The sequence below is a fragment of the Elephantulus edwardii genome, unplaced genomic scaffold (genome assembly GCF_000299155.1).
Source record: "Elephantulus edwardii isolate Elephantulus edwardi_28Jun2011 unplaced genomic scaffold, EleEdw1.0 scaffold00045, whole genome shotgun sequence".
Lineage (NCBI taxonomy): Eukaryota > Metazoa > Chordata > Mammalia > Macroscelidea > Macroscelididae > Elephantulus > Elephantulus edwardii.
In genome coordinates, this window is record NW_006399795.1 from 3158115 (window position 1) to 3185522 (window position 27408).

Sequence of the window (27408 nt, forward strand, 5' to 3'; positions counted from 1 at the left end):
TTAATAACCTTACTTTTTTTGATGCAAAAAGGAAGCTTTTGGAGCTCTAAAAGAGGATGGATGCATCTTCATATTTCATTCTTTAAATGAAGAGTCAAGTTTACGTTGTTCACACTAGCCAGGTATGCATTGTCATAGACTTCACACTCTCCCAGTCTCACCTGAGCGCAGCTGGACAGGCTGAGCCACCCTCTTGCCATTTACATAGGTTTCTGAGCGTTCACAGGGCTCTAGAGTGACAATAACTAAAAAGAACACAAATTAATGTTAGGATCACAAACCCCAGGGATAATACAGTAGCTGAAGCATCTAGATAGAATTTTCAGATAACAGACAGTTTCAGTCCAATATAAGAAACTATTTGGGGTTGTGGCTGACATGGCAACAATTAACTAAATTGGAATTAACATCTCAACAATTTCAGAAAATGTCAGTGTCCATGAATGTGAAGACATTTCTTTTTTTAAAAAATGTGAAGACATTTCAATCAAGAAAACTGAAAAACTGTCAAAAATCTCAAGTATGACATACTGGTAATAAGCCAAAAATTGATTAAAACTAACATTTTTTTTTAATCCATCAATTTTAGAGCCAGGAATTCCCATGTTTCACAAGTAAAAAAAATAAAAGTCTACTGAATTAATTTTTAAGAATAGAAGAGATCAGAGATTAAGTATTTCTTTGTTTTTCCTTTTGGAAACTTTTATGTATCATTCTTTCTGCCTGCCTACTTTTCTGCAAAAATGAGATGTACAGACTTCGGTTCCCTGCTATGAAAAGTGATGTGGTGGCAATTTTATAAATGTTGCTTTCTGATTTTTATCAGAGTGAGAAAATAATTAAGATTATTATTGATTTACGAGTAGTAAACTTTTTTAATTTTCCTGTCCATTTTAGTTTAATATAATTTGCAATAAATGTACATATTGTTGTTTGTTTTATAAAGCATATGACTTTAAAATGGTTTTTACTCCTGTGATTATGTTAGAATATTTGGAATTTTAAAGGAGTTATAGACCACCCAGGATTTGGTTTTATAATGTTTGTCACCAGATTTTTATTACTGATGTAAAGGAAAAAAGTCAATTTTTTAAAAATAGCTGGTCTTTGGCAGCTTTGTAAGGAAGATCGGAGGTGTTAGGATTGCTCATTCTCATTGTGCTTTTTGGAAATAAGTGTTTTGCTTTGGTCTGCGGTCTGGCTCAGTTTCTGTTTCTTTTAGGAGACACCATCGCATCAATTCTATTTCTTGACATTGTTTAGCATAGGTAACGTGCACTTTTTGTGTACACATAATCATATTTAAGTTTTTTGCATAAAATAAATGCTTCTAGATGTAAAAAAAAACCCTAACAGTTTTTTAAAAAAAAATTTAGGAAGATGTAAATTTATAGGAAAAAAAGCAACCCCCAGACCACTAAATTATTAGTTTGTTAACAAACTGGGGGATAATTCAAGATAGACTCTTTCTTCCCTTTTAAATAACATAAAAAGAGATTCTTCTGGGATAAAAGCAGAGGCCTTGCAAAGCTCCACTGTCTATGGTATTTTTTCCTTTTACTTTTCTAGTAGGTAATTAACATTCAAGACCAAACCTAATTGCCTATGTCCTGCTCGATTCTATGTAACAACAAAAGGGGCTCCTTTTGTAGAGGCCTTTTTCATGTAAAGTAGCTATGTGTGTCTCTGCATTTATAAGCAGCCTACACTTCTCCATTTTCAGAATTTGACTATACAAGAAAGTTCTTAAAAGGTTCAGGTAATATCAAATCTTGGGGATTTCTCACAACATACAATGAAAAGGATGCTGGAGAAGCTCAAGCCAGGAATGCTCACCTTCACCACAGTTGTTCCTCTCGCTCCTGAAGATACAATGCTCTTCTTTAATGTGAGCCCCACTCAGCACTATGTCCTGGCGCCGCTCAGCATCTGCTTGGCCAACCCTGAACACAACAGAAAGCATTTCCCAGGGAAATTGAGACACAAAAAACACTACGAACAATGAACCTCTTTGTCCCAAAGAGTACTCTTTAGATACAAGAAACATATTGCCTTTGTGTATCAGGAGCTTTCAACTGCAAATTTTATTTTTCATATATGACTAACCTCCCTACATCACAATAAGAAAAGAGCAGAGATACACCAATTTAACTTACACACAATTATAAAAAATCATATGAGTAAACTATGCCCCTAAAAAGTTCGTAAAATATATTGGAAGGATACCTTTTTTTAAAAAGTCTTAAGAAAAAAAACATGTAAATTAGTTTTGACTGGCTAAATACATAAAGTATGGAAGCAGAAGTGTCATCCACTTCCTAAACAACATGCCTCTGGAAATTCTATGAACTTTGAGAAACGATGGTAGTTACAGAAAGGCTTCAGATCTTTTGTTCATTGGGTCACTATGAGTTATGCTTGACTCAATGGCAATCAACAACAACAACAATAAATACATAATGTGGGAAGGGAGGAGAAGATAGTTCAGCACTACTTCCAGCAAATTCCTATACAACAAATTTTTCAACAAACAACTTTCCTTTAGTCAATCACCTAAAAGAAAACACTATGTGATTTGATTAATCAAAGAAACAAATATACCTCGTAATTCCATCTTTGATGTAATAAAGTAGGCATTCAGACATTAGTGGGTCTTCATTGAGGTTAACAAGATGTGGAGTCTGTAAAAGGTTAACAGATGATCAGCTTGAAGCAAGGCAGCACCATAAGGCTATGACATCAACTAGAGACCTACAGAAGGCTGATGGCATCTTTGATCCCTCACCGTATCCAGAATAGGGACTTTTGCATTATTCCTACTTGCATTCCCACAACAAAGAGAAAGAACGAATGAGTTCTAGCTAAAAAAACTATGAGTACTGGGATAGTGAATAAGATCCAATTCTCAAAAGAGACAAAGAGAAAGAAAAGTCAGGATCCCAGTTATTATCTTTAAGTTTACCAGTCTTTAGCCTAATGAATAAATTTAAATTACTGATATCTAATAATAGAAATGCCTCCTAAAAACCTTCTTTATCTAACTCTTAATATTTCTAAAATCTTTTGAAAACCAACCTTCTTTGGTGAAAATACCCCACTGGAATCCATAAATAAGTCACATGGTCTTGGGGTCAAAATCTACTCAAGATAATGCCAGCAAATGTGGAAAAATGAAAGAAGAGTCAGATGAGGGAGTTAAGAAAAAGACTGTAAAACATGATTTAAAAGAAAATTAGAAAAACCTCTACATCTTCTGAACTAGTGTCAATACCTACAGTTTAAGAGCTCTGCTGGTTTGAGAAAGTTAAAGTACTCTGTGGGTAGTGTTCTTTAAAAATCTATCATGCCACTGGTAAAAAAGAATCTCAAAAATAGGTTCTAAAGCCAAGTTTAGGCGTGGTCAGTGAAGAACTGTCTCCTTTCCTGAGGAAGTTCAGAAAGTTAAGGCCAGATGAGTAAAAAAAACCAGTAAGATGAGGTTTAGCAAACACATGTGTTTAGTGTGTTATTCTGTTTATGTTCAAGTGTTTACTCATTGCTGTCAACTCAATTCCGATTCATACAGCCCTACAGGACAGAGGAGAAGTGCCCCATAGGGGTTTCTCTTTATGGAAGCAGAGTACCACATCTTTTGCTTGAGGAATGGCTGATGGATTCAAACTACCAACCTTTTAGTTAGCAGCTGAATTTTTAACTTGTGAGCAATCAACATTCCTGTGCAAGTGTTTAGACAGGCATCATAATGTTCTCACAAGTTGCTATAAAATATTTTTCCCAGTTCTTAGTACTCAAAGATATAAAAAATACTTTTTGATACATGCAAAGATACAACATAAATGTAAACAAATTTCTAACTACTAAAACTCTATTATCATAGGAAGTAAATATGCTTCAATGCAGGACAAACTATTAAACTGCCAAAACACACTGACTTTTGTTAATATAAATATTAACATCCTGACATATGAAAATACTGTCCCATTTTTATGTATCTAAAAGATACCTTTTTTGCTGAAAGCAGCATACCAGAATTTGTAAAAAATTTATGTGACCTAGACAGAAAAAACTAAAAAGAAATCTAACCTAACAAAAACCACAGGAATATTCTAAATCATATCAAACAAAAGTACCACTTCAAAATTCTGTATCCTTTCTATGCTAACCTTAAGAGGTCATCAATAGACCCTAGTCACAAAGAGAGTTAAACTGCTAATAGCTAATTTGAGATTATCTGACTAAAGAATCAGTTATGAGTTGTGTCTATTGTATTATCATAGAATATACCCACAAAATAATCATTTGGCAATAGTTATCAATGTGTAACAGTAATTAGCTAGCAATTTAAATATAAAATACTTAACTATTCTAATCAACTAATAGGTAATTCCTACATTACAATTAAGGCTAAGTAGGAAGGGTTCTACTGGAATCATTAAAAGGAAACACTGAGAAAGGAGCAGGAGGCTAGAAGGACGAGATGAGGAATTGCTTTACTGTGTACACTGTCTATAACACTAACACAAACTAACAAATTCTTTTTCTGCACAAACCTGAACAGCTGAAATTACTTCCATAGAGTTATTAAACTGGGTTGATGGCCTCTGTGGGAAAATCTACACAGAAAGAGTAGTGGATACTGAAGCAAAGTGGGCTAGTTTAGAAAGAAAATTTAAGGCAAAGCAACAACGAAGATCATGAAACATACTACACACAGTCCAAAGGTAACTGATTTATTGCCTCAGATTTTTATTTTTTTAAAGATTAAATATGAGATACTTTAGAAACAGGCTGCCAGGTTATATAGTGAAATGAAATTAGAAATTAAGCCAAACCTCAAGATTAAGAACAAGGAAAAGTAGGGGAACAAAGACATAAAGTGCCATTGTGACCAAGACAATAGAGTCTCACAACACCATTTCCTACCTTTTTAGGTGAGAAGACCCCCAGGGTTCCTCCATCTTCTCGAATGGCAACTCCCATCTCAGCTAACAGGGCCTCCCTGGGGGTGTGTGGGGGGGGAAATAATGAATCCATCAGTGGATTCCAGTGTGTGCAGAGAGAAATGGGCTCAATAGGATTTAAGGCTGCGATTTTTTAAGCTCACCAGGCTTTACTTAAAAGACACCCTAGTAGGGGTCCAAACCACTAACTTTTGGATAGCAGTCTAGCATTGAACATTTTGTATCACCCAGCACCCATCAGCACACAAATAACCCCATTTCATAAGTCCATCTAGTAGGAATTGAAAAGAAAGCACGCAAAAGAAAACAACCTTAACTTAGTAATATAAATGTGAATTAATCCACTTACTGCATTGTCAAAGAGCACTTTTTTTGTGATATATTACAGTTGAAATTAATTGAGCAATGCTTATATTTTACCCAAATAAGAATTCTTTCTCATTTGATTTTGGTAGTAAATAACAATTAATGAATAATTTGTCTATTAATATTAGAGAAGACTCCTGAAAGCATTTAACTAAAAAAATAGTTTCTTCTGAATCTAAGAAAGTGATCAGAAAGTAACTTTGGTTCATGGAGAAAGGTCTATAAATATATGACTTTCTCAAATGTTCCCAAAGCCATTATCATTATGTTTCCAAAATTCTAGCTTAAAACTGTTAGAATACAAAATTGCTTTTATAAAACAAGAAAATAGATATATTTACTGTATTAATAGCTAAGAACGTAAATCTGTCTCATTTCTCAAAAAGGAGAAGGAAGAACTGACATTTTTATAGGTAGATTTATTCCTTTTAAAAATACTAAAATGCTTAAATTTTTTTCTTTTATTTATTCATTGTCACACATTTTTCTCCTCCTCCTTTCTTCTCCCTCCCCTAGCCCACCAGAAACTCTAAATACTTTTAGAAAAGTATTCTCTAGGGTGATGCTAACCTTCAGTGCAGAGAACTGAAAGAAGTGTACAGTCTAAACTACTTTATCACTTCAAAGAGTTTCTGGAAAAGATGACTCTGAGGGCCAATAATCAGAACAGCCTTTTGGATTTAGGCCATTATCAAAGTAGTCTTTTGCAGATGTAAACTCTCACTCTCAGGATTTTCAGTTTTTAGACAAACCCCTAGCACAATATGTACCATGGTAACTGTTTTATTACTCTCTATTCCATAGAGAACTTTTAACTTTGTAGAATTCACTTTAAAGCATAAATTCTACTAGCCAAATGTCAACTTTTTGGGGGGGCTGGGTTGAGAGATGGGGAGAGCAGAAGGCACTATTTTTCATTTTTGCTATTTCTTTTTTAGTATAAAAGTAATTCAAATTCTCTATAAAATTAAGAAAACATTCCCAGATTTTAAACTTCTGACCTTTCCATTCTGATGGCCTCTGTTTTACGCAGTTTCTCTTCCCAGGTCTCATTCAGCTCAGCTATGATCTTCTCTGATTCCTAGGAGAGGGAAGTCCACAGTTAGGGTGGCGAAGAGTGTTATAATTTAATAGATCATGCCTATAAAGGGCAACGAGAAACATTTTGTTCTGTAAATATATGACAAAGGTGTAATGTGATCAAGTTTTTCTTTCTTTTTTAATACGTAAAGAAAGAATCATAGTATCTAGGCCAGAGATTAAATCAGTTCCAGACTAAGATTGGTATATATAAATCCTTTAAAATCCTTATAAAAATATTTTAATACTGTGTGTACATGTGTCAGTCTGTGTGTATGAATGAAGAGGGAAGGTTAATATATGAAAGGTACTTTTCCTAACATTTCTATAAATAGAATATAATCTCCCAAAGCAACCATCACTTTGATTTCACCATTAACACCACATCCTCCTGAATACAGTTCAACACTAATAAGAGAAAAATTTAGTATTAAATCTCATCCAAAGGAAGGTAGCCACTCAAATGGCAAATTACTAATCACATACTGAGTGCATATTATATGAATGAAATATAGGAATGAAAAGTTTCTCTGCACTCAGGATAGAAAGAAGTAATTGCTGATCAATTCCATCTGATAATTTATCTGTCTCCATTAAATCCCAAACCTTACTCTAGGAAACTAAAGATGTGTTAGCGAACAAAATCCTTGCCTTTATAATAAAGCTTCCATTATAGTAAAGAGCCAAAAAAATCCATTCCAACTAGTAATTCAAGTATGTAGCATGTAAGATGCCAAGAGAACAAAACAAATCTGTCTTGGAGAAGGTAAAAACAGGTTTCTCCTTGGAGGCTAAGATTTTGAAGCTCCATCTCATATACTTTGGGCACATGGCCAGGAGAGACCAGTCAATGGAGAAGGACATCATGCTTGGAAGGGTGGAGGGACAGCACAGGAGACAAAGACCCCAGATGAGATGAACTGACTTGGTAATGGGGGGTAGGTATATCAGAGTCAGAGAGACTGACTAAGGATAGGGCAAGATTCAGAATGTTGTAACTAGGGTCATTATGAATTGCAGGTGACTCAATGGCACTTAACAGCAAACAACAACAGCATGTCAGACAATGATAATGACTTCGGAATAAAAATATCAAAGATGGGGAGAGAGAATGCAGATAGACGGGGAAACGGATGAACTGTCACAAATGGGGCTCTCAGGATTGGTGTCAAAGGCAAGGTCATATGTGAGCAAAGACAGAGGAAGAGTGGGAGCTCCCCTGGGTATGGGAGGAACTAGGAGGAGAAAGTATACAGCATTTTCCAAAACAAGTCTTGTGGCCAGTGGAGTCTGGGTGAGGACTATGAATAAGTATGGCAGGAAACGGCAAAAGAACAGTGTGTTACATGCTGGAAGCAAGACAGTCACAGGTTGCTGGGAGGTAGGTGGGCCATGATGGGTTTCTCAGAGGTAAATGATGTCCAGACAGATGAGTGGAGGACAAGGAGGAAGTGAGGAGAACAGAGGGGAGTGAGCACAATAAGGGAGATGAGCAAATGAAAAAGTAGGAGAAAATGTTAGTACTGGAGACAAAAGTAGAAAAATCTGATGATGGTGACTGACGATAGTGACGAGAATAGCAGTGATGGTAGCAGTAGGAGGGATTATAGACAAAGTCTTATAATGAAAATATTATTATGTATTAATATTATTATGTATGTTTCATTGAAAAGGCTACTACTATTAAAAGCCTCTGTGATTCCAAAATAATTATATACACAGAAAAATGTGAATAATGTAATATAATTAAGTGTAAAGTGTATGGCATTTGATTTTCTGGAATTTTCAGGTTTTCAAAACAATTCTATATTTGTTTATCACACAATAATAGTAATAAAGCAGCTCTGGTAGCCTTGTGGCAAGAAGGTGCACTGCAATCCCAAAGGCACATGGTTCAAATCCACCAGATGCCCTGCTGGAGATGAAGGGGCAATCTCCTCCTGTGCCAGTCTGATTCAATTCGAAGGTACACAGCAAAAACAAAAACAAACCAAAAAACAACATATCAAAAGCAAGAGAACATTTTTAAAAGCCTAGAATAAAAGGCAAAAGCTACAAGAGCAAGAGTTAGGAAAAAAATGAAAGCAAGACAGAAAAGGCGAAGGAAAATAGAAAAACCAGCAAGTCCAAAGAGCAAATGTGATAAAAGTTGGACCTGGCACTGGCATGAGTGAGGTCAATAGAAGCCTGAGGTGGCCACAGACAAGGCACCTTTTTCAAAGAGGCAAGAGGAAATAGTCTGTAACAGGAGTGGGAGTGGGTAAAACACCCAAGTTGGTCCTCATTGGTTCTCAGCCACATCCAAGAGCTGAAGCAGCTCCGTGACTGGCATCTGTACACAGAGCAGCCCTCACAGAGAACACTTAGTATGCAGTGTGTGCTGCTCCAAAGCACACAGCCATACTGAAGAGCAGAACCGAACAATGCAAACAATCTGAGGAAGGAGCCAGAAGGTCCAAAGAGTAAGTGCTCTTGGTGCCAAGTGCATCTAAAAAGTATGCCACAAGTCATTTCACAACTGCAACAGAGAAGGATTAAATGCTCCTGCATATTACTATAAAAAAGTAAGTATGCATAAGACCAAACTGGCAGTATAACCTATATGGCTAAAGCCTCATTAAAAACAACTGGAGAGAATCCATCACAGTTTCAATGGGATCACTCGGAGAACAAAAGAACAGGACAACAGAATGCACCTGACCAAGCCAGACCCCCCAGCCTAACATTGATTACAGTGTGAGCCACAAAAACTTTCATTTATCTACAGAGTAAAAATGGACCTACAAAATCATTATTTATTTTATATACATATATTTCTATTTCCCACCCCCTGGTTATTTATCTTTAGGAAAAAGATAATTTGAAAGCAGAGGTTAATCTGGACATATCAAAGTTATCCTATTTTGGGGCATCTGTGAAACTCATTTTAAGAAAGCAAAGTTGCTATAGCCAGAAACTAGAGAAATCCTTTTAACACAGTGAGACCAACTCTAATGTGGCCTCTCTAAATGTACTTGTGACCCAGACAGTAAATCAAAATATAAACTCTGGGGTTAAGAGAGTGAAATGAGTGAGGCGCTGCAGCTGACTTCTACTTCTTCTTAAAGCTAAAGAGGCAATTTTTTTACATAATCTAGACAGCTATTTAAAGAAACCTCTGAAGAAAGGGAAAGCTATAGAACAACTAACAACTGAGGGTCACAACAAAAGCTCAGTGCAGGCATTTGTGTAACCAATTCCTAGCTGCCCTTCCAGGGGGCTCTCAGAAGATCTACACAGCATGGGGGAAACTGTTCATATTTCATCTATGGTTTAATTGGTGAATTTGAACCTCCAGAGAGGTGCTGCCTCTGGGTTAGCAGAGCAACTCCCGAAGGGACTACTCCTCCCTCCACCAGGGCACCTTGAAAGTAAACAGCTCACTAATAAGGAAAATATGAAGAGCTATTTCTTACAGCCAGAGTAACAGACTTAGAAATAAAATAGATGTAGGCAGGCATCACATGCTGAAGTTCAAGGGTAAAAAAGGAAGCACTAGTAACCCACTCTGAAAGGCCAGTAAGAGGAAACCGGAATGAGGACTCATGCATCTATACTTAAAAACAAACAAGAGATTCTTAAAAAATAATAAAGAATTAAAATCAAGAAATCATTTTTAAGTCCCAGTTATTCTGGGCTGAGTCATCATTCACTCTCTGGTCTCACATCATATCTGTCTGCATCTCTAGCTATATGTATATATCTCTGGCTATTAAATTCCATTATTTTTTTCTTTTTTAAATTTAAATTTATTAATTACAGTAAAAATTTACAGAGACTTTGGATTTCCATTCATTTATCGTTGCACTTTACTCCCTTCCCAACCCTTCCCCCTAGTACACTACCCTCTTAGAAAAGTAAAATTCTTTCATTGTTTTACAAACCCTCCCCCAGGTCCACTCCACCATGTAGCCTTCACTCTAGACTCCTGTCATGACAAAAATAGCTAATCACACATCCCTTTTAAACAGTTTTCTCCCTCATCTGTTTCAATGCAGTATACATTATTGAACCCATCTTTCTCAGTCTTCCCCTAACCCCAAGGTCAGTCCTGTTTTAGAACAGTGGCACCATGCAGTATTTGTCCTTCTGTGACTGAGATACTTCACTCAGCATAATGTCCTCGAGAGTCACCCATTTTGAATAATATTGCATGAGTTCCTTGTTTTTCAATGCAGCATAGTATTCCACTGTGTGAATATACCACAGCTTCTCTATCCATTTCATTTGTTGATGGGCACTTAGGCTTTTCCCAACTCCTTGTTATTGTGAACAAAGCTGCAATAAACATGGTTGTGCTTGGATATGAAGTTATGGTCTCTTTGGGGGTATATTCCCAGTAGTGGGATTGCTGGGTCAAATAGTACCTCTATTTGCAATTTCTGAGAAAGTGTCATACCACCTTCTACAGTGGTTGCACCATTTTACACGCCCACCAACAGTGAATAAGGGTTCCAGTTACTCCACAACCTCGCCAGCATTTGTTACTTGCTGTTCTGTTAAATTTTGCTATTCTGACTGGTGTGAGATGATATCTCTGCATCTCTCTTAGAGCTAAGGATTTTGAACATTTCTTCTTGTGCTTGTTAGCCATCTGAATGTCTTCTTTGGTGAAGTGTCTAAATGGTTAAGCACAGTTAAATCTTGTCTTGATGATTCAGTTAAAGAGGTAGTGAAATCTAGGGGGTAAGTAAGAATAATTTCCATTTTTAAAAAAGTTCACACTGTGATACGATATTGAAAAGGTTAGGGATTTACTACACACAGAACCTTCCTTATATAATCAGCAGAGGTTTTACTGTACTGAACACAGTATGCATGATGAGTGAGTTCTGATGGGGCCTGGCACAACACTGGGGCTCCTCTGCTTCTGTGAAGGATGGAGTGAAAAGGCAGAGTATGAGCCTAAGCAGATACACTCAGATGACTGATGCCAAAGATACCAAACTGCGGCTATAGCTGCATATTTAAAACATTATTGGACAGGAATTCACAAATTAAGGGATTGCACATACATTTCATCTCAGTTTGAGTGGTGACTAAAACTCAGAGGTTTGTAGGGAGCTCAAAATATTTGTGACTGTCTAACTTGGTCTCTTATATATGAAAATGGCCTATTCAGTAGAATTCCCTTATGAGAAAAGAAGTCATCTACCTACTAATAGTTCAGGGTTTTCCCCAAAGTAAACATAAAGAGAAATAAAGAGAAAAACTAAAAGACTAGAAAATTAATTAACTTCTATTGTTTCTTTTTACAATATTTTTCTTCTGCAGTGGGATCTCTGAAATGCAACTCCTACACTCGGAAAAACTAAACCGTCCATACACCAATGCTTATAGCAGCCACAATCAAATGGACTGAGAAATTATCGTACAGTCACAGATGGAATACTACTACATAGCATGCAGGCTCAGTGATTTTGAAAATCACTACCTAACTTGAGAGGAACTCTAGAGCACTAGGCTGAGTAAACTAACTCTGTCCCATAAGAACAAGCACTGTATAAGACCATTATTATAGAAACAGATAACCAGTAAAATGTGTATGAGGGTCCAAGGGGGAAGGGTAGGAGCAAGGGGTGAGGATGCAGGGGAATAATCATAGGGTTGCACAATTTGATGAGTAGAGGGAGAGGTGGGTAAAGGAAATGGGAAAGGTCTGGTGTGAAAAACAATGTATACAAACTTTGTAAGTAAAGCAGTATAAAATAAAAATTTTATTAGAAAAAAACAACTAAATCATCCAAAGATCAGAAATATTCTATTGGATAACCTTGGCTTTGCACTGTGGGAGCAAGATGCTAGCTGCGTGCAGTATTAAAATGCAGGAGCTCTGTCCAAATGGAAATTTTACCATTCACAAAATTAGAGCAGGACTAAGGCATTTATGCTTCAGTGAACAACCGTAGTGCATTGAGAACTCAGGATGGCATACAAAACTAGGAAGAAGTGGTTTCTGGAAGGCAGCTGGGGGAAAGGGAAGGTTTATGCTGCTTAAAGAAAAGCTCAAATAGAAGAATTTATTTTCTGATTAGTGGTTACTAAAAAACGTTAAGACAGGGAGTTTCCTGAGAAGGGAAGAGTGGTAGTAGAAAAAGGGAGTGGAGAAGGCTTCCTGAATAGAGTATTATTCTCTAGAAACTATCTGTAAGACACTGGGTGACCTAATTCTTAAGAGAATCTGGCTAATGGCTTTGTCTTCTATCTTTTTAGTGGGTTTCCTCTGGAAGTTAGCAAGAATTTTCTATTTTACACCAAATTGTATATCAAAGACAGGTGTAATTTTATTTAAATAGTAAAAAGAAAAAAAAAAACCCAACCAACCAACCTCTTTAATAATATAAGATTAAAAATCCCCAAACAGAAAGAACATTTCATGTCAGGTAGTAAGGGGAAGACTTCACTTTTCCTTCTACCTAAAGCATGAAGGCAGTGGGCCCCCAGGGTGATTCCAACTCTATGGAGTTTGAGACTATAAATCTTTATGAGGGGAGGTGCCATCTTTCACTCTTTGAGTGGCTGGTGGATTTGAACACCTAATGCTTCAGTTAGGAGGCAAACATTTAACACACTTCTCTCCACCAGTACCCCTTTCTTCTCCTACAGTCAATTTCCCTACACTGACTCTGTTGTATTTGATCACCGTGCACATACTCGCACACTTTCTCTCCCCCTCCCTCCCTCCTTACCTTCCTTCTTATGCCCACTAAGAACTTCAGCCAATTCCCACTAACACTGTCTGGAAGAGGAAGCAAATGAATCATTTTGGTTTCCAAACCGTTATCATTTGGACTTTAACAAAATGCCAAGGGAAAAGTCAGACTGAGGGAAGGAAAGAAACAGGAAAGAAAAAGCATAAGTCTATTTCTCACATAAAATCCTTTTCAGCTTCATGTGAACACCCACATGAAAGCATCTAACATCTTCAATTACAAGCTTAATTCATTTTTTGTAGTGAAAAGATTCAGCGTGCCTTTCCAATCACTAATCTGTCAAAGTGGGTCACTGCTCTCCCCTGTCCATGCGTGGAGAATGCGGAGTGAAGAGGACTACTTTGCTGGCAGTGTGGCTGCAACTTCCCAGCCCTCTGAAAAGTGTCTCTGTCCCTTGCTTCCCCTTCCCCAGCACTCTTGGACACAAAAATCAAAGATAAGGATCAGCTATCTGGGTGGGTGCCAAGTAGGAAAAGTATTTGTTTTAAAGCAGCTGATTGGATCATAGTCACCTGATGACATGGTAGCTTCTCTGTACTGTAGGTAAGAACTGTCTGCCCTCTTCGGTGTTGAGAGAAAATAAATTTCATATTCATGGAGAGGAGACAAAATAGTACCCAAGAGAACCAGCCACAGGCTGGGGAAAACCTCCAACCGTGAAGCCAGCTATGCATGGCCCTCTCAGAGCAGAGCGTGATGGCCCAGTGACCCCATCTGAGTCAGCAGAAAGACAATGCAAGAATCACAGGGTCCCCAGGCTTCCTACGAACTTCCAGAAATACAATTTCAAATGTATCTGAACGAACCTAAAACAAATAAAATGTTTAGGCTTTCTTTTAATTGTATCTTTTAATAAAATTAAAATAGCCCTGTACCAAATTCCAAACTCAAATTAAATGAAATGTTTCCAACTAATTATTTAATTCCCAACTAAAGGATCCTAGAATTATGAGCTTATCTACTCCTCAACTATTTGCAAGGCTAGCCTATAAGCTGTCCATTCATCTCCCTCGTCTCTGCCTGGGCACATCAGACATCAAGCACTCTCATGAGAAGAAATTCACTATTTTACAATAGTAAATTCCATTTTCAGGAAAACTTAAGGAGTTTGAAAGCTCTTCCACAGGCTGAGTCAAATCTAGGGGAGTTTTCAGCCCTAGTTTTGCCTTCTGACGATACAAGAAGACCTTATATTCAATAGGATTGCTTGCTTACCTTTAGCCGCTCAATGGCTTCTTCTCCTCCAGGTGTAGACATGATCCTCTCCTGAATACTGGTCACAGATGTTAAGCCCACCTGACTATTGAGTGAGCAGGAAGATGGAGATGAAGTAAGAGACCCAATGGATGCTGTGGAAAAATTGCCAGGGCGTTGATTCTCAGAGGCTAGCAAGTACCTATGTTTATTGTTCTGAAAATCTTTCAGATCTGGGAGATAGAAAGAAAAGCAGAAAAGGAAGAGGGAAAGGAGCAGAGAAAGGAAAAAAAGACAGGAAGGAACACCAGTGTAAGAAAGAATAGCAATAAAGCGCCAAGACAAAGACACGTTATAATACAAAGACGAGGTGTCACTGTTCAAGATGGCAGTTCTAAAACATGTCTTTATTTAATATCGGTATCCTAAAAGAACCACTCTTGAATTTAGAAACCAAAACAACTCCAATTTAGGTTAACATGCTGTCTGACATGATGTTAATGATTGTGTAGCTGGAGCCTACAAGGATACTGCCTAGAGACTCTAAGTGACCACACTACAATCCTTCTACCACTCCAAGTGTACATAGTTTTTAGATTGCTACTAGTCATACATTTCAATTGTCTGTAATGGCAGGGGGCCAGGTCGGGGGGCGGGGAATACATGATCATTTTTTTTAAATTAAGACTAATCTTTAACAGTCAGGTACAGAGCTTTTCATTATATTCAGGAAAAATTTCCAAGAAAATATTAAAGTTAAACAAAATTTTGAACACTCAGTATCATATAGAAACATTTCAAATGTGAAGAATGTTATGAACATGTCTTCAGTAAAAGTGAATATAGTGTCCTTTGTATAGTCAAATCACACCTGGCAAAGAAGTTTTAAATATATCCTCAATAAAACGGAGAGGTATCTGCAGAAACGACAGAACTTTTATATTAAGTCAGGGCCAACTAGTTACTTAAATAGAAAAAAATTATAGGCAAATTAATGAATTTTGGTATAGTTTCATCTATGAAAACAAGCAAAATTCATGGCTATTTAGTAATTTTTTTTCTATTTAGTAATTTAAGTAAGTTGCAACAGTATGTCCAAGAGTCATTAGCAAACTTGACTCTTTTGACAAAATGAAAGTTTTAGGGATATAATTACATATAGTAAAGTATCTAATAAATATCTAAGTTTCACTTTTAAATTTACTTTTGGTAAAAATAACCACAAACAAAAAAAAATTTCATTAACTTGCTCCACGTAACGTACTTTCTTTCACTGGTCATCCTTTTTAAATGAGGACCAGAGGAAACCTATTAAATATTGATGCATTCCTATTTTGAAATCAGCTCGTTTTTAAATTTGAGGAAAACTGATATTGCTTAAAATTCTTATCAAAACTAAGTATTATTTCTATCAAAACTAAAAATTCCTTCTAGGATGGAATATGAGCAGTACAAATAATCTTTGTGTCTGTTCATCTCTATTATTTAATCAAAGAGAGTTTTAGAAACCCCTTAAAATCAGTGGTTGCTTCAAGACAGTTTGAAAACCACCATCTGCAAATACAGAACACAGGAAAACAAGCAAAGAGGCATGTTTTTAAAAGGGGTCAGGGTCTGGAGCAAAAAAATTAGCCACCAGGTGATGGCAGTCAGGTAGGACAGAATAGGACAGATGGCATTTAGACGGTCCAATGGACACATGCAAATCCTAAAGAGAGTAGTAGTTCGCATGGGTATTCAAAACTAGTCAGGGCTGTTTTCTTGACAGATACAGAATTGAAACTTCATCATGCATTTTTTTTGAGGGGGGATTATCACAGCTGCTCAGAAAATTTAGGCAACAAGCTGATAGCGGCAACACCTTGAGCACAAAAGCAAGAATAAGATGACATCTTTTCCACACCAGTATCGTTCTGCTTTGGAAATCTCAGACAGAGCTGTTCCAGTACAAGAGCCACTTCTGTTTTTGGCTATTAAACTGCCACTGGGACTGATCCTCATCAATAGCACCCAGGCCTATGTTTGGCTTCCTTGTGTATTTCTTCATTACCTGCCAAACCATATTATATGCCTTACTATGAAAACAAACAAAATCTAAAACTTCACACACACACACACACATATATAAAATCAGTATCTTAATTCCCTCTTAGGTAATAATGCTCTCATAATAATCTAAGAAGTTATTTTAAAAAGGCAAAAAATTATTTTCTCACAAATTTAATGATACAGGGGAAAAGACTTAATAATGTATGATCCTTTATAAAAGGTACCGAATTTCAAGCACACCTCTAGAAAACTTTTTTAAAAATCCATTTGCAATTTATTAAGAAGAAAAAATGTCTAAGTAAGCTGAGGCCCAACATATGGAAGAACACAAGACAGCAGCATAAGCACAAGTGAGTACTAACCCAATATGTAAAGGGCCACATCATCTTGGTAGATGTAGAGTGGCTGCTTTTAATTACATATTACAACTAACATATAACTTAGTTATATACATCTACAACGTTAACAGAAAAGAATCAGTCTCTGAAGGAAATAAAAAAAATTTTTTTTTTTAAAAAGGTTTTAGGGTGTAATAAGGAATTAATGTTTTTAGCTAAATTTTCTAACCCAACCATGTAGAAATCATGGAATGTGAAGTAATCAGTCTAGGCCACAGTGTCCTCACTGGTATAATTACAAAAGAACAACTTTTTCAGGGTCACTGAAAAGGATTAAATGAGATGATTAAGGTGTGTTGAAACAAGTCTAGTAGACTGCAAATGTTCAGTAAAGCTGCTATCATCATCACCATCAATATTATCATCAATGACTGCATTTAGTTTAATCATACCAGAGGAAAATTGGAGAGGAGAGAAAGCAAGAAATTCTTAAGTTTCTGGGCTTTATTCAAGGCATGAGCCAAAATTTAGCAGAGAGTGCTTTGCTAAATAGAAAAGGGCAAAAAAAGGCCTAAGTTTTAACTCTACAGGATGCTCTGTCTGGGATTTCCCTGTTAGAATGCTGGCATGCAAAGCTCATTTTAAAGCTGATCCAGCAGAGGCAGATTAGCAAGTCAGAGTACTGGAAATAAACCAATACATGAAATACACACATTTGCCTCCACTTCCAGAGTAATCATCGATCAATGGATCAACTGAAGGGAAGCAGAAGGGAAAAATATAAGAAGGGTCAAAGTTCAGGTTTAGCAGTGACACAGACAGGGCACAGAGCAGTATTTGGCATTTGGAAAAATGAAAACTTCAACTTGGAATATATTACCATTTTTACAGACTATAATTACATAAACTTAGGAACTCACCGAGAAGAGGTCTCAAAATCTTACGAGTTCTAAGAACACAAGTCTTAATTTTATACATAAATTTTCTTAAAAATAGGCTTTATTATATAATCTCAAATTCTACCATATTCTAGTCTATATGAATAATCTGTTTACTCATTTAGGAAGTCGTTCCTCTGTATTAGACATTATATAGGCTGATCACTGAGGTTAAAAAAAATTTGCCATTTTAGGGCAATGTTGTAAAACAGCATTCCCTGCAAGCCTAATTCTTGAACTTGTTAGGAACCAGGCTTCTCCCATCTATATATGGTTATAGAAAAGCAGGCATTCAATAATTTTGTGAGGGAGATGGCTAATAAAGAGGACTCTTACTTGAAAGTAAAATGAAATGGTAGGCCTCTTTTATGTTGTACTACTACTACATTAATCCAGAGAAAGCCATGACACAAAATAAAAATTTCAAGTAGTATTTTTCTGAAATGATCAATTTCTCAGTAAGTTTAATCCTAAATAAACATCATTAGTGATCAAAAATAGAATCCTAGTAAAATTCCAAGTAATTATAGATTCTTGTTTTAAGTTCAATTAGTAGCCTGACAGATATGAATGAACATTTTCAGTGTACTTTTCTTTTTTAAAAAAGAAAAAAATCTTTCACTATCATCTTGCTTCACTGGAGCCTTAAAGTTCTTAAGTTTCTTTTAAATATAAGAACTCTGAAAAGGAAAGGATTATATCTTCTGTTGATGCTTAATCCACTTACTATCAATAATATCTCCTAGCCCCTGAGCACGAAGAAGGTCCTTCAGCCGCGTCACCTCCTCCTTTAATTCACGAACCAGTTTGGCATTGGGGTCCTCATTGATAACAGCATTACATTTAATTTGTTTTGCACGATCAGCGTATCTAGACAGAAAAAAAAGAAAATTCCTTTTTGTTGTTCCTCACATGCTCTGCTCCTCCTAAGTAATAGACCATTAAATCTAAATCAACCATCTTGAGTATTTGCGGGCTTTCTGAGACTTGAAAATATTTTATTTGTTATGAAGGTAAACTACCTTACAACGAATGAGAGGGGAAAAGCCCAGATGAATTTAAGTGTTTTGCTCAAGATCATTCAACCTCATTATATCAAAACAGCCTTTCACAAGAGAAGAGTGTAAAGTTTTAGATTAAAATAATTCATATATAAAATCATTTCATTAAGGAACATTCTTGCCAGTAATTTTTTTAATGCTACATGTATTCATAACGGAATTACTTTTTACTACTTGAGCATTTCTATAATGACAAATATTTATAAGCAGGGAATACAATTTATAGACATGACTAGGATAGGCAACTAGATTTTATTACCTAATTATCCAAAATCTGACTTGAGCAATTCAAACTTATTTTCTATGTTTGAAAAGTTTCTGCCTTTCCCGCTGTGAAGCTGAAGATCATAAAAACAAATTCTATTATGGTGGAAATATTTTCTTTCTCATATTTTCCATATTACGAAAGGGAACAACCATTTATCTATATAAACAACTACCCATACAGTATAAAAAAAAAAATCACAGCTAACAACATGGCCTATGGCAGCACTGTGCTCGCTATGGCTATTAAGAGCACGTTAAGAGTACCTCAGCGTGCTCAAGGTTTCATCGTAGTTGATATCTGCTGGGCTCAGAGCAGCAACCATGGCAGTCCGAGAATTGCCACCTGAAAACACAGATCACAGCTATCTCAAATCACTCATTTTAGACACTGGACTCTTAATCAATGTGTCAAAGCCGACAGTATAGCCTTCAATCTTAGATTTAGTAAAAGTCAACAAGAATGTATTTAGACACTCTTCTACTCAAATTTTGATGTCTAGATTTACTATGTCCAATTTTCCTCCCTCTTGAATCCACCACAATCAAGATTTCAGCACTGCCAGTCCATCACACTGCTCTAAGGAAGTCACTGCTGATGCTAATAAGCCCTAGAGTCCATTCTCAGTCTGTTCCTTTAGCGACAGATGAACACCCTTCCTCCTCCTCATGAAAAAGTAAGAGGCTAAAGGAACAGTCAATGAAGGACAGTGAGCTTAAAGACCAAAACTGTCGATGAGGAGGAGGAAAGGAACCCAACTATGTGCACCTCAAAGGAGCACAGGGTTTTCAAAGAGGGAGGAATAGGAGTGGAGGACTAGGAATAGGAGTACAACCATCCCACAACTCACACCTTCAAGCAGAGAAGATATTAAGACAAAATCAGATATAAAGGTATATTAGTCCAACTTGTTTAAATCAAGAATAAAAATGAAAACAAGAAATAAAACACTTAACAGAAAGATCTAGAGATTAACCTTTTCTAAATGAAGACATATATAAACTATTAACCACAAAAGAGAACTGGTAAACACATTTTAAAAGATAAGTGTAAAGTAAATTTTTGGCAGTGATTAGGTCAAAGTAACTTACCTAGATTCTCCCGAAGGAGCCAAGTGAGTACAGAATCCCGGTATGGAATAAAATCCGTTTTTTTCTTCTTTTTACTCTATGAAAGATAAAGAAATGGCCTTAGCGTTTTTTGAGGAAAGAGATTCCACATGAAAAGTAAACAAGTCTAAAATTTCCAAATAAATCAAATTACAGTCAAGTCTGTCAATGTACAGTTTAACATTCAGTTTCAATTATTCACAATAAAGCTCATGGAATAAGAGTAATTTGTAACATTTTATTTTGAAAATTTGTAACATATGTAAATTTGAGAGAGTAGCCTCCTGAGCTATAAGCAACTCCATACAGCTTCAACCATAATCAACATCTTACCAATTAGCTTTCATTTATCCCTGGAACATAACTGAAATAAGATACAGGGTGCAGACAGCACCTCTCTCTTGTTACTCTTAAACATTTCCACAGATAAGGCCATTTTCTAACACAGTCAGAATAAAAAGACCAAATTCAGGAGAGTTCTGTCAGTAAGTACAATATTATCCTTTTAACAGAGTGTCTTTTATAGCTATTCGTGTTTTAAAGCAAAACCAACATTGCACTTCTAAGTACTTTCTAGAAGAGGCCTCCCCATCCTCAAGAGGGACAAATACCCCATGTCCATTTCACATTCGGTATGTAGAAGCAAGTACCTGAACCTCCATATCATTAAGTGGACTGCTGCATATCTAATAATTCTTGTTCAACAATGCATCTGGTTTCTTTGAAAATAAATTATACCCAAATAAACACAAACTTCAGAAGTAGGGGAAGTGAAAAATCTAAGTGATGTGATTTGTTAATGTGGAGACCTTGGAAAAACAGTAAGATGAACTTTCTGTATATAGCATGAGTCTGTTTGTACTGTTCTCTCACTATCCTCCTCTGTACCACAGAATCTAGCAAAAAGTACCACTGCAAGGTGTGCACTGCAATAATATTCTCAAGATGAAAGAACGCAAAAGCTTTGCAGGTAAGTTACTGAAAAAACCTGTGGGCTGACCGTTGTGTCATAACAGTGGTGATGCCTGCACATGAGGAACGCAGTCCCCATCCCTGCCCTGGCAGTGCAGGCGCTGAGGCTCTGCCAAATGCTCTGGAGGGTGCATTTCCATAAGAGAGAGAAAATGGCAACCACCAAGGGAAAATTAGGGCTCAGTAATAAACAGACCCTCAGCTTAAAGATGATCTACTTTTTGGGAAAATACAGGTATACCTTCTTCTTCTTCTTTTTTTTTTTTTTAAGTAGCTGATCACTGTTGGGTTTTTTTTAAATTTTATTTCAATAATTTTAATGAACATTTACAGATATTTTGGATTTCCATTCATTCATTGTTGCACTTTTCTCCCTACCCAGCCCTCCCCCCTCCCCGCCCCAGTTTGCTCCTCTCTTTGAAAAAGTAAAAGAAAAATTCTTTCTTTGGTATACAATCCCCCCTGCACCCCTCCTACCGCCCCAGGTACACTCCACTATGCACCCTTAATTCTGGACTCTTGTGATAACCATAATACCCTATCATATATCGCTGTTAAATTATTCTCTCCCTCATCTGTTTCAATACATAATTTATCCAGTTTTTAGACAGCTCTAGTGATCCAATGGGCAAGGAGCTGCACTGCCAACCCAAAGGCAGGAGGTTTGAATTCACCAGCTTTGGGAGAAAGATGGGCAATCTCCTCCTTTGAGATTTATAGCCTGTAAAAAAACCCGACGGAGGGTTTCCTATGTATCAGTTCCAACTCCACGGCAATGAGAGAGAGAGAATTTCTGGCTTATTGAAGAGGAGAAGAAATGAGCAAATGGCATTTTACATTTATCTTTCATAAAAAAAAATTCCTCTTTCTGTCACAGATCCCTCCATACACTCAGAGGTACCAACAAGTACAACATCATTTTCAGTAACAGATTCTGGTTTGAAATTACATAGAAAGAATTAAGTCTCTGAGGCATTCATTATCTTAGTGGGACTAACTTTGACTCTACTGTAAAATTCTTGAGGTCTGGAATCTCAGTTTGCCCTTTCTTAGTACTGAAAATGCTCAAAGAATGAGTATGTGGTTGACCACAAACAGTTCTATAAAAATAAGCAATGTAGGTCTGCCAACATGTTCTGTTTTCATTTCTATCAATTAGACTAAATGACGAAGGAATAACCAAGTGAAGGAACATAAACAGAGCTTTACTATTTTCTATTTTAAAATACTCCAGAATAACATCTATTTCTATTCTATCTGCTTGCCTATGGAATCAGCCTCACTTGTTTTCATACTCCTACAGTATTTTTAACAGAAAAACCCCAATGATTACCTAAAAATATTTATTTAGATTATTAATCTCTCTAAATTAAAAAAATACCATTTATAGTGTGAATGACACAGCAATTCAGTTTCTCTCCCCAGTGGAAATAGCACTACTTCTTAATTCAAAGAAATTAATATACCAATGCATGCTATTATAAATAATTTCTTTCTCATTAGAGATATGACATAAACGCAAAGTAATAAACTGAATTTTATAAAACCAACTATGAAAAAATCATTGGCAAATTGTTATGGATCAGAGCAATATGGGAAATAAATAATTCATACACTTTTGCTATGGTTGAAATGGATGTTAATCCAACAAATGTGCAGGACAGATCAGAATGGTCATTAAGTTTTAACATTCTGCATGAAGGTTCTTATTCAAAGAATATCTGAAGAATATTTATGCATATATCTGAATCTATAGCGGCTTTCTCCAATTAACAACTAAAAAAAAAATAAAAGCATTACTTTCTAGTAGGTTAATTTTTGTGGAAGTAGACAAAATAGGCAAACTCTGTATTTGGAAATATGATTAAATATTTTAGTACAAATAATGCCTTTAACCTCTATTTTACTGAGACTTAGAACAACCTGTTAATATTCTATGTTTACTATTATTTATGAGTATGAACAAATTTAGGGTATCTGTCTAAAAAAGCACACAGAAGATTAAAAAGTGATGCTATTTGTATAGAAAAGGAAGCAGTATGTTTCCTAGATGGAGCTAGAGTTGTAACTTGACTTTACAGATTTCAGTTTATCTATGTGTAAACAAAGATTAAACAAACAAGAGACTTTTTAAAATAATTTCAACTATTCAAGTCTTTGTATGGTAGAAAACACTTAAAGATAATATAAAGAAATTAACAAATACTCTGTAATAATTTTAAGCAGCAGCTATGTCCTACAATGTTACCCTTAATTCTTTTAGGGAACTTCTCTAAGATCTTTAAGATCTAGAACAGAGCATGGGAAACATCAAAAGATAACACAATGTAAAAGTTCCTCAAATTGTTCGCTTGTTCTTCTACTGGGCATTCCTTCTCCAGAGCCCATGAGGTTCCTTAAGTTAACACTGGTGTAATGTCTCACGACTCATGGTCATTCTTAATCAAATCATGGTCACTCTTAATCTTAATTCCAGGATCAGAAAACAAAGCAAAATGTTTTATCTTGAAGGTTCCATTCCCATTTATGATGCTGAAAATTTAAAACTTAATTAACTACAGCTAGCTGACTTCTACTAATCCACACATCATACCTTGCTGGTGCAGTTATCCTGCAGATGAAAGCATTTAAAGGAGAGAACAAGAGTACAGTTGTAATAAACCTCCAAAGAGAAAATATTTTGTTTAAATTTAAATCACAGTTGAATATGATTTCTGAGAGATAAGAAAGCATGTTCATTTTCCAGGGACTCAGATGAGGTCCTAAATTAAATCTGAGCACACAATCACTAACATTCATTTTCTAACAAAAATAATGAAGCTCTTTACTAAAACGTTGTTCCACTTTACAGATACACTGTTAAGGAACAGAAGAACAGAATACTCTAAACAATTATTTAGTTTGTACATCCAAATGAACAGCATTCACCAAAGTCAAACTGCCCAAAACCCTCTAAAAGCACTGCATCCTACTTATACAAGACAGTTGCATGGAAAGAATATGCAATAAATACTGCAGTTGCCATGCTGGCTTAGAGGACACCATGTTTGGAGGATACAACTGCTCTGTAAGATTTTCACAAGGCTGTGACCTTTCAGAAGTAGATCACTAGTCCTGTCTTCTAAGTTTTCTCTTGGTGGGACTGCCAGGCACTTTTCAGTGAGTGCCTCTTTGTGTCACTTCTTGTTGTTGGTTCTTTGTTGCTAAGTTGGAACCAACTCATAGCAGACCCTCCAGTGGGTTTTCAGAGGCAGTAAATCACACTGGAGAAGACTGCCCATCCTTCTCCTGTGGAGCAGCTGCTGGATTTGAACTGCACAGCTTTGGGATTGCTGTACAATTTCTTACCACTAGGCATCCAGAACTCCTGAGAGAACCCTAAATAATAAATATACTTGGTTTTGGGGAGAGTTATGTAAAAAGGCTTGGGGAAAAATATACAGGCGTATCTTGGAAGCACTGCAGGTTCAGTTCTAGACCACTACAAACAGTAACTATTTAAAAAAAGTGAGTTAAATGCATTTCAGACTTCCCATGCATGGAAGAGTTATGGTCATACTGAATTGTACTGTGGCCTAATTAGAACGCAGTTGTGTTGCTTACCCAAAGGTGTTGCCTCACTGGCAAACTGAATTCACTAATTCTCCACAGGAGAAACATGGACAGTGTCCTCTCATGAGATTTACTGCCTGGAACCCCAATGGAAGGTCAGCCATGAGTTGGTTCTGACTTGATGACAATGGTTTAACTTGACTTGTAGTCTATTAGGCAGCTTTGATAGTATGGTAGTTAATTGCTTTGTTAACTGAACGGTAAAGTGTTTCTGGTGGTCTGAATCTGCCCTCGCTCTGGCAGACACAGATAGGCAATCTCCTTCTGTTACAAACAAGCTCAGTGGAGGGTCACAACAAGGTGAAACTGACTCAATGGCATGAGTTACTTGTTGAGCTGTAGCCTATTAAGTGTGTGACAGCATTATGAGAAAGTCCGAAATACTCTGAGAATAACCAAGATATGACTGAGAGACACAATGCTATTGGAAATACGGCACCCACATACATACTTGCTTGATTCAGGGCTGCCACAAATCTTCAATTTGAAAACCATTCAGTATCTTTAAAGATCAATAAAGCAAAGCTCAATAAAACAAGGTATGAAATAGTGAAAGCTCAGGTCTTTTCACTCTCCAGAACCAGACAGACCTTCATTTTCTTTAATCTTTTACTCTCAGTACAAAGTCAAAGTGTGTTATATCTAATATCTTATCTGAGAAGGCCTAAAAGGAGAAAGGCAACATTACTTAAAAGAGCTGAAATGAACAGCCTTTATAAATAAACCTACATTATCAACAAGTACATTTGATGACCTGATAAATTTCTCTAAGGTACCATAATACTTACCACCTCTGCCAATGCTGAAATGACTTTGCCCAAAGTTGTAAGAGACTTATTAATATTTGCTCCTTCCTAAAAATAAAAGCAAAAGTGAAAGCATTATGGGGAAATTCTAGTTCTAATATATGTTGTTGTTGTTAAGTGCTGTCGAGTTGTAGACAACTCATAACAACCTTATGAATGAAAGACCTGAACACTTGCATAACTTTCACTGTTCTTCCAGATTTGTAGTTTCCAGAGGCAAACTATTTTGGGAGCAGATGCCACACCTACTTCCAAGCTTGAATATGTTATATATAAAATATAAAATACAAGTAGCTATGTTGTTGTTGTTATGTGCCATCAAGTCACCTGTGACTCACAGCGACTCTATATACAGCAGCTCTGAAGCCTGCTCTGTCCTAAACCAGTCTCACTAATTCTGACACACCAATCCTCACTGTCCCAGTTGCTGTATCAATCCATTTAATGCAGGGTCTTCCTCTTTTGCACTGTCCCTCCATCCTCCAGAGCATGAGGTCATTCTCTAAGAACTGGTCTCTCCTGGCCACATGCCCAAAGTATGTGAGACAGAGCTTCAAAATCCTAGCCTCTATGGTACACTCCTGATTCTTCTCCAGCACCAGAACTTGAAGGCAATGATTCTTCCTTCTTCTGTCATCCTTAGTCACTGACCAACTCTCTGATGCTTTGTGTATAACTGGGATCAGGTGCACCTTAGTTTCTAGACTGACATATGCCATACCATGACTGACAAGTAGCCATATGCCAGTATTACCTGTTAATTATGTCATGTGTCTAAGAAATCCATCTACTAATCCATTTTCCCTTGATGACATGCTAGGATCACGTACTTAAAATATCTTCATCATGCTGGTGCTTCAGAATTTACAGCTGAAACTTTTTCTTACAACTCAGCAACATCCAGTTTCTGTTCTTCTTGAACAGTATCTCTAGAAACATTCATGCCTGTATTTCACCTTTAGATCTTTTGGACCATTTTCTCATTACTGTCTCTAACTTCCAACTAGTCAAATTCTGCCTCTTCCTCAAAACTTAATTCTCATCTTGCCCATCAAGTCCTCACTAACTATTCCATCATAAAACTTAGTTTTTCACCAATGTTAAAGACAGGAAACCAGCAAAATTTGTTCATAAAGGGCAGATAGTAAGTATTATAGGTTGCTACATCATAAAGCAATGGGTGTAACTGTGTCTTAAGGGCATTTTTTTTTTTACAAAACAGACAGTGGGACAGCTATGGCCCATAGGTTATAGTTTCCTGCCCTTGTTAATGAACATTTATTGACGAGGTCACTTATTTGATAAAATTAATACCTTTAATCGAGTTCCTTTGGCACCAGTTGAATCAGCCCGCTCACTTCCTGCTAAGTCCACCAAGCTGATTTTACTGACCTAGGAAAGAACAGTAACATTGCGACAATTACAAAATTAGTAAAGTAGAAGCCGAGAACATTTAAAGGCAGAAAATGAAACTATTTAGATTTTAAGAGGATGTATAAAAGCTATAAATGTATATATATAACAAAGACTGATATACAATAGTCAGTTTAAAATGCAGAAAGTATCTTGGTTCAGAAGAAGTAAATTTAAGATAAAACATGATATATTTTATGTTATATTGTTGCTGTACGGGGTCAAGTCATTGTTCTAATCATAGTGAACCCATGACACAAAAAAGAACTGTCCCATGGAGGTTTTCTGGCTACAGTATTTATGCAAGCTGACTTCCAGCTCTTTGTCCCACAAAGTTACTAGAATATTTGAACTTCTGTCTGCGGTTAGGGACCTCTCCAAAATACTCAAGAGCAACAGTGTCTCTCTGGAGACTAAGGTGCGCCTGATACAGGCCATGGTATTTGCAATCGCTTGTTATGCATCAGAGAGTTGGACAATGACTAGGGAGGA

At 36.5% G+C, this 27408-nt stretch overlaps 1 protein-coding gene across 2 annotated transcripts in view; it reads right to left on the bottom strand.

Moving 5' to 3' along the window:
* KIF1B (kinesin family member 1B) overlaps nt 1–27408 on the bottom strand; it is a 201412-nt gene that overhangs the window by 86743 nt on the left and 87261 nt on the right. For both annotated transcript variants that reach the window (XM_006885766.1, XM_006885767.1), the window contains 11 exons: nt 26818–26895; nt 25486–25551; nt 20096–20171; nt 19271–19349; nt 18406–18548; nt 14375–14508; nt 6329–6408; nt 4924–4999; nt 2602–2681; nt 1837–1943; nt 162–245 (listed from right to left, as the gene is read on the bottom strand). In XM_006885766.1, the coding sequence (XP_006885828.1) occupies nt 162–245; nt 1837–1943; nt 2602–2681; nt 4924–4999; nt 6329–6408; nt 14375–14508; nt 18406–18548; nt 19271–19349; nt 20096–20171; nt 25486–25551; nt 26818–26895 (1003 nt within the window). The remainder of the gene's footprint in view (nt 1–161; nt 246–1836; nt 1944–2601; nt 2682–4923; nt 5000–6328; nt 6409–14374; nt 14509–18405; nt 18549–19270; nt 19350–20095; nt 20172–25485; nt 25552–26817; nt 26896–27408) is intronic.